The sequence below is a fragment of the Lolium rigidum genome, chromosome 7, assembly GCF_022539505.1.
Source record: "Lolium rigidum isolate FL_2022 chromosome 7, APGP_CSIRO_Lrig_0.1, whole genome shotgun sequence".
NCBI classification, from domain to species: domain Eukaryota; kingdom Viridiplantae; phylum Streptophyta; class Magnoliopsida; order Poales; family Poaceae; genus Lolium; species Lolium rigidum.
In genome coordinates, this window is record NC_061514.1 from 16127311 (window position 1) to 16134988 (window position 7678).

The window sequence follows — 7678 nt, forward strand, 5'->3', positions numbered from 1 at the left end:
TTGAGCACCGATGCGAATAAGCTCTTTGATCATGGGCTGTTAAGAAAAGAAAGGGACAAAGCAAGAAAATTTCTATATGAGAAAAATATAATGGCATTCAGAAGCAAACAGAGGAAGTACAGACAATGACAAGAGTATGGAGAACTTACATCATCCAAGAGAGGGTTAGAAGAGCTACTCAATTGGAGACTCGGCTCCGGAATTGTTTCGATCCTTGCCCTTTTTGGCGAAGGGACAAGGGGGCTCGAAGGAGGAGTAGACGTGCCGACGTTTTGTTGAGGAGGCGAGGATTCTTCTCCTTCAACTCGGCAGCTCGAAATAACTAGAGTATGTGACGTACTTCGTTCGAGCAGCCACATCCAAAGTTGGTGTTTCTTCATCATCATCACTGTGGAAAAAGGGTGGCAGCATAAAAAGCAAGGCAAACAAAATTCTTCGAATAGAAAAATAAAAAGAGACAGGGAACTCACAAACTGATGAGACTCTCGAGATATGGGTCATACGCTGCCTTTCGCGGTGAAGGAGCAGCTTTCTTCGGGTTGAGAGGTCCCGAATCTTCGACATCACTCCTTTTCCTTTTGTTCTTTGGAGAAACAGCAGGAGGAGGAGATTGTCGTCGATGTAGTACCTTCGTAGCAGCATCTTTTTCAATAGATCCCGCAGATTTTCGAGAATCTGCAGGTTCATTCACAAAAGAGGGGGCCTCCTGGTTGTCATCGGCAATAACGGCTCTTTCCTCGACATCTCCACCCTCGGGGAAGAGGAGGAAGGGAAGCCATAGTAGGATGGTTCTGCGAGAAAAATAACGACAAAAGAAAAATTAGAGAAGATATCAATACAATGAGATGCGGGGAAAGCTCGGAACAAGATAAAAATTCGAGAAAACAAAATACCTTGGGGAGAGGATTGGTGGAGCTGTATGGTTCCACGCGGCACGAGGAAGGAATAGGATCCCTCTTGTTCAGCGAGGAAATTCTTCGAATCAGCTTCTTCAAGTCTTTCACAGAAAGATCATTGGAGAGCCTATTGGCATCATTTTCACCAGCATACGTCCAAAGGGGATTTTTGCGAGCCTGAAGAGGCTGCACTCTAATCCTAAGAAAGTAGGCAGTGATTTGAACGCCGGACGGTTCTTTGCCTCGAGTATTTTGAAGCCGATGAATACGAGACATAAGTGCTTCTGTCGCCTTTTTCTCTTCTTCGGAAGCCTCAAGCATCCCGAGAGCGGCGGCGTTGAATTTTGGCACTTCCGTCAAAAGGGACTATGTTGTGTTCCACGAAATTGGCACTTTCTTCGTGTATGTAGAGCCACCTTTTGCGCCATCCTTGAACGTAATCAGGAAATTTGACGTCGAAGTAATCAACGTCGGTTCGGACACGAGATAACAACACCGCCTATGTTATAGGTGGCGTTGTGGAGCCATTGCGGCGGAGGCGAAAAATGCATTTCCACAAAACCCGGTTAGGAGGCATTCCAAGGAAGCATTCGCACGACGTGATAAAAATGGAAATATGGAGGATGGAATTGGGGGTCAACGCGGTGCAGTTGAATCCCATAAACAAAAAGAAGGCCACGGAGGAAATCATGAATTGGGGTAGAACGGCCGCGGATGAGGTGATCAACGAAACTAACCCGGTACTCCATTGGAGGGTTTGGGTAGCTTTCTTCGCTGGGAAAGCGGATGGCGTCTTCTTTCTTCATCAGGCCAAGCCTCTTCAACATGTTGACGTCTTGGTTGGAGATTTTAGATCTCTCCCACTCAAGATCTTCAGCGGCCATCTTGGATTCTAGAGTGCTGTGGCGGAGTGAGTCGCGTGCGCGGTGGCATCAATGGCACTTGGAAAAGCAATGCTCGTGCGTGCGGAAGATTAAAGAGAGTTGGGCGCAGGGAAGTTTTTGCAAAGGGGAACAGATGAACGGCGCAAGCGAAGGAGTGGACCGAGGTTGAAGAAAGGTTTATATAGGAATCGGGAGAAGCAATGCACCGTTGGATGAAGAAATCGTGTGGTGAAAAAAGATCTTGTAGATAAAAGGGTAAAAAGGTATTTTCACGAGATGGAATAGAACGAGGCGTTACCGTACGTGCGCCGGAAAAGCGGAGGACGTGTGTCTCCCACTTGCACGACGTGTCAACGTGGTGAAAACAATGGACCCACAAGGCAGAAAAATCCCGACTATTAATAGAGATGAAGTGAATTTGACTAAGGGAGGCGTGCCGACAAGAAAAATAAAAGAAGATTGGCGACAGAAGAAGTTATACTTCGGGAGCCTTTGGTCAAATACAAGTTTTTGCCCAAATGCTCGGGGGCTACTTCGACAAAAGTAAAATTTCGAGTACGGCAATATAGAAATTGTGAGAGCCTACAACCAAGCACAAGTTCTTGGCTGTAGCCTCGGGGGCTACTCCCATCGGAGCGCGTTCGCGCACCCGAGAGATGAAAAGAAGATCATATCGGGAAATAATGACAATATAGCGACAAGGTGGACTAAAATGTTGAGCCTACAACCAAGCACAAGTTCTTGGTCGTAGCCTCAGGGGCTACTCCCGGCGGAACGCCTGTTCGCGTGCCCGATGAAGTTAAAAAAGAAAAAGAAAAGAAAAGCAAGAGAGTATATTTCGAGTTATAATTAACTCTACATATACTCCCATCGGAGAGACAATATAAGTCATATTTGACTCGATAAAATGTGCCATTCCAACAGCCGGAAAAGCACTCGACAATATATTCTCGGAACGCCAAAGTTGCGATCAATTTCCGAATGCCGCAAATTTGCGAAGGTAAGACCCCGGATCCATTCTCGCTGGGCGTGGCATCGCCTAAGACTGCGCTTCGCTACTTTTATCCGTATCAACGGATACGAAGAAAAATCCTAACGGACGCGTTAGGTACTCGATAAATTTGACTGGGACTCGACAGAATGGTAAGACCTTAAGCGGCACTTGTCGAAGTTTGCACCAGTATCCCGAGATCATGTCCAGGGACGTGATCTTGAAGTAGGTTTTTGCGGATTGCCACTAGAGCGAGTTAACTAGTACCCGATCCGTAAGATGAACTAGCCCCAACTACCATTATCCTCGTACAATATAGAAATTTATATGAAGAAATATAGAAAAGACTAAGTTGTCGAATAAAAATAAACAGTGGAGATTTTCCCTGACTCTACGATTCAAGCAAAATCTCGGGGGCTACTGACATAGGCATCCCTAATGGGCCTGCCGAAGATAGTACCCGGGGTTTACTGAAGGCCCATTATCCGAAGAATAAGAAGATTCGGGAGCCCAAGATATATTAAGGAAAGTTAGAGTTGTAATAGGAAGTGCTATTTGTAATTTGGCGGGATGAGTTAGAAACCGTCCCGGACTCGTAACTTGTACGAAACGAAACCCTCGGCTCCACCTCCTATATAAAGGGGAGTCGAGGGACGAAGAGATCATCGAATCATTGTTTACAAACCCTAGTTTTCATAATCGTCGAGTACTTTTCGGCTGAAACCTTCGAGATCTACTTGCCCTCTACTTTCAACTAAACCCTAGCCTACAATCCATAGGCATTGACAAGCTGATACCTTGTCAGACGCGGCTGGGAAGGGTCTCTTTTTTGTACAGATTTTTGGTCTCTTTTTGTCCGGCGCGGTCCTAAACGTGCCCCAAATCATTTGTGCCGGACGTTTTTTGAGGGACGCGACTGGAGATGCTCTAAGATGGGCCAATGCGATCGTAAAGGAGGGAATGGCCACGCATGATTGCCTGCTCTTTCCAGGCTAACCTGATCAGAGAAGAAAAGTGATAGGATAACATTTTTTAACCACCTTCAGTGCCGCAAAGCTGTTGCTCCTTTTTTGGACGGCGCTCTGTTAAAAGATGGAGGTTATCTGTCACAATACAAGGGAAATTCGACTTGTCAAAAAGACCACCGTTGATCGATTTGTCATCTCAGCCCGAAAAGAATACTGAAAATCAGGTGCGCCGGCAGGGCGGTTGCGATTTGGGAATACTTGTTATATGCTGGAGAATCAATTGTCAGCCCATAATTCCACTGATAGCTGTTATAGCTGGTACCATGATCATTGCAACCAGCCTAGCGACAGCGTGAACACACATATTATATCCGCAACGCTTGTAATGGAGTAACCTGCTAACTAGCTCCAACTCCATTATTTTTCCGTGTTGAACCATGCAGCTTCAAGTTTCTTGAAGCTAGCCCTACCACATGGATGCAGTTCAGAAATGTTGTCCGAACAGAAAGACGTTTTTAAATCTGAACCAGACTGTCAGGTTTGATATCTGACCAAGAGACACGCGTCATGGAGTAGCAGAAATCATTCAATTCAATTCACATGCAATGTTGGACGAATCGCCGTAGCACAGGATGGCTATTTACAACGGTGAATTATTCAGCAGGTGACCAAAAAATCAAAAAGAAAGCAAGAATAAATCCTCGGCACTAAATAAGTTTCTTGCCAGGATTTGGAATGAATGGATGGCTAGGCCCTGCTGGGCGTCTCAAGACCCGAGGACTCTCTCAGCCATCTCGCTTCACCGCCTCCGGCCGGCCGCTCCGATCGCTGGCTCCGTCACGGCGGCTCAGCTCAGCTCCTCTCGGCAATGGAGAGAGGGTAGAACAAACTAAAAAAAGAAGAGAAAAAAACACGACGGTCACCACAATGGCGTGGCGCGCGCGCCCGGCTAGCTTAGCTCGGAGTCCCGGCTTCAGTCGTCACCACACGAACTTGTCTGACGAGATGCCGCGGAGCAGCGGGAGCGCGTCGCCGGCGGCGGCGCAGCAGCACGAGACGCCGCCGCCGCTCTTGAGCTCCTCCAGCGTCACGAACCGCGCCGACGGGGAGGACGAGGAGAGATGGCGGAGGACGTGCTCGAAGAGGCCCTCGTCGCAGCAGGGCAGCGCGATGGGCCCCGCCGCGCCGGTCGGGAACCCGTACTCCTCCTCCGCCTGCCGCAGCAGCTCCCGGAACACCGGGTGGTTCAGGTGCGCCGCGCGGACCACGAACCGCCGCGACGCGCCGCCCACGCACACCGCCACGTGGCCCGCGGGGACGACCGACGCCGACGACCGCGCCGCCGCGCGGGAGCGCCACCGGCGCAGCGTCTGCCGGAGCCACACGATGTTGCGGATCTTGCTGCATTTCGCCATTGTTTGCGGTTGAGAGCTGAGCTGAGCTGCTGCTGCTGTTGAATGGTGTGGGGGATGGAAAGGAAGTTGGTGGAATGGAGCTGGCTTCTCGTGTAGAGGGGTGGTGTGAGGTTTTATAGGACGGGACTTTGGGTTTCTGCGGTTGGGCTGACATAAATAATCTGTGCTGTCTGAATGGGATGTGACTTGCTTCTCCCATGTAAATTTGTTTTCCTAATCATTCTTATGTGTTCTTTCTAAAATTAGTACTTCTTTCAGTTGAGGTGTTTACTATAGTAGGGTTAGATTGCTAATCATTATTGTTTGTTACCTTTTATAGTTTCAAAAGTATAAGAAATTACTTTTGAGTTTCTTCGTCTCAATCGGATCAAAATAAAACTATCGTGATATTTTGAAAAAATGGTCACAACGATACTGGAAATTTCTAGAAAAATAAAGTTTAACCCTTCAGCTGTATTGAAATTAAAACAATACTCCTACTAAATGTTGCAGCCTTTGTCGACAGAATATATTGTTTATTTCTTAGGCAGTGTTCCCTAAGAATATAGGTTTTCTTAAGTGTTCCAAGAACCCAAAATAAGCAAGTTGTTGCTAAGAACTCATGATATATATCGAAAACTATTTTTTTCTTTATAACCATCTCTCGCTTATAGTATTGTATTTTATAATAATAATTTTGATGAGGGTACCAATGTTTCCTTGTCTATATATCCTTATACGTAGAGATATGCCATTTTAGACATGGACAATGTCTCAATGACCCTGACGAGACATTTTACTTCGAGGATTGGCAATGCATTAATACATCATAAATGGTGTATATTAATTCATAATGACATCACATTATTTATATACAAAATCAATATGTCATGGATAATTTAAATAGATTTAAGGAACCTCTATATTCAGGGGTTCCTTCAATTCGGCAAAGTGCGACTTCACACTTTCTATGTCACCAAAATTGAAAATGAAGACTGTACAAATAACATGCCATATATTATCTGACACTTTGTGTTTCTCGGGTTATTGTGAACTTGTAGCTTGCCACATAGATCACACAGATATAAAGTAAAGCGTTATATTTCTATATAAAGTAAAGTGTTGTAAAATTTGTTTTCCCCTTATTATTCCAACATTTTACATCTTTCAGTTGAGATGTTTGCTATATACATTGTTGATCAGGTTTTAAATTTTGATATGAAAAATCATGTCCCACCTAAATTTCAATAGTTTCAAAAAAATAGAAAGTATTTTGGAGTTTATTTATCTCATTTTGGTTAAATTTAAATATATTAAAATATTAAAATTTATTTGATTTTGGTCCAAATCTAGCTTGTAAATGATGAGGAAAATATATATCAGTGAAATACGTATATATTTTTAACCCTTCAGCTGAACAGGATTGAAAGCAATACTAAATGTTGCTCCCTTTATCCGGAAATATGAATTTTATCTTTCTCAAGCAGTTTTCCTTGCAATTACAGGTTTTTTTTAGTGTTTCAAGAATGTAAAGGAAAAAAAGCATGCAGTTGCTTCCTTACTCGTGGTACATATCCAAAACAAATCTTTTTTCTTTATTCTTTATAAGCATGCATGCATCGCTTCCTTTTTTTTGTTTTGAGAAACACAGTACAAACGCAGGCGCTTACATACACGCGCATACACTCACCCCTATGAACGCACACATGCACACCCTACCCCTATGAGCACCTCCAGAAGACTGAGCCGGCGGATTGGATCTTGAAATTGACGAAGTCACCACAGGCGCCTCGCTGTCGACGGGAACGTCGCCTCCCGCTAAATGAATATTCCGCCTTTATGAGACACGCAGATGTCAAACCTGGGGTTTGAACTCTGGTGGGCTGGGGGTACAACCACCCTCCTAACCACCCAACCTCAGGTTGGTTCTCGCATGCATCGCTTCCTTACTCGTGGAAATATATAATTTATCTTCCCCAAGCAGTTTTCTTTGCAATTACAGGTTTTGTTTAGCATTTCAAGAATGGAAAAAAAAAAGCAAGCCATAAAAGGTATGTCAATATCCCTAAAGAAAAAAACTAGCATGCCATAAAAGATATGGACGATGTCTCAATGACTACTGACAAGACATTTTACTTATTTCCTGTAAGGATAAACCATAAATTAATTCATCGTAAGAAATCTATACCTAATAATAAAGGAGCTAAGGTTTCTGCCAAAATTTTCGTCCAACTTTTATTTGGACGGTTTTGCCCTCCCACCAAATCGCATACTACTGTACAAAGCCATTGTACCGGTTCGTTCTTTCGTGCAAAAAAACAGCCACAGGCCGTGCCTCCCACGATCCCCGCCGCCAAGCCAGATTCGGAGAGAACGAGTTCTTATCGAACTCAGTTTCCCGAATCAAATCTCTGATTTAGCTCAGTTTAATTCCTTGCCTCCTCACACAAGAAAATCCACCCATATATAGCTCTCTCCTCCTCGGTGATTCCCACGGATCTGTACAAAAAATTCCAACAGATCCATTGCAACCTCGCCGGAAATT

General features: G+C 44.8%; 1 protein-coding gene across 1 annotated transcript; it reads right to left on the reverse strand.

Moving 5' to 3' along the window:
* Window positions 1–4719: 4719 nt before the first annotated feature.
* On the reverse strand, window positions 4720–5154 carry LOC124669752 (indole-3-acetic acid-induced protein ARG7-like). Its single transcript, XM_047206304.1, has one exon. It carries the CDS (start codon window positions 5152–5154, stop codon window positions 4720–4722), a length of 435 nt encoding a protein of 144 aa, XP_047062260.1.
* Between the last annotated feature and the right edge of the window lie 2524 nt (window positions 5155–7678).

Coding starts and splice junctions, on each gene's coding strand:
- LOC124669752 (XM_047206304.1), bottom strand. CDS start 5,154: ATGGCGAAATGCAGCAAGATCCGCAACATCGTGTGGCTCCGGCAGACG.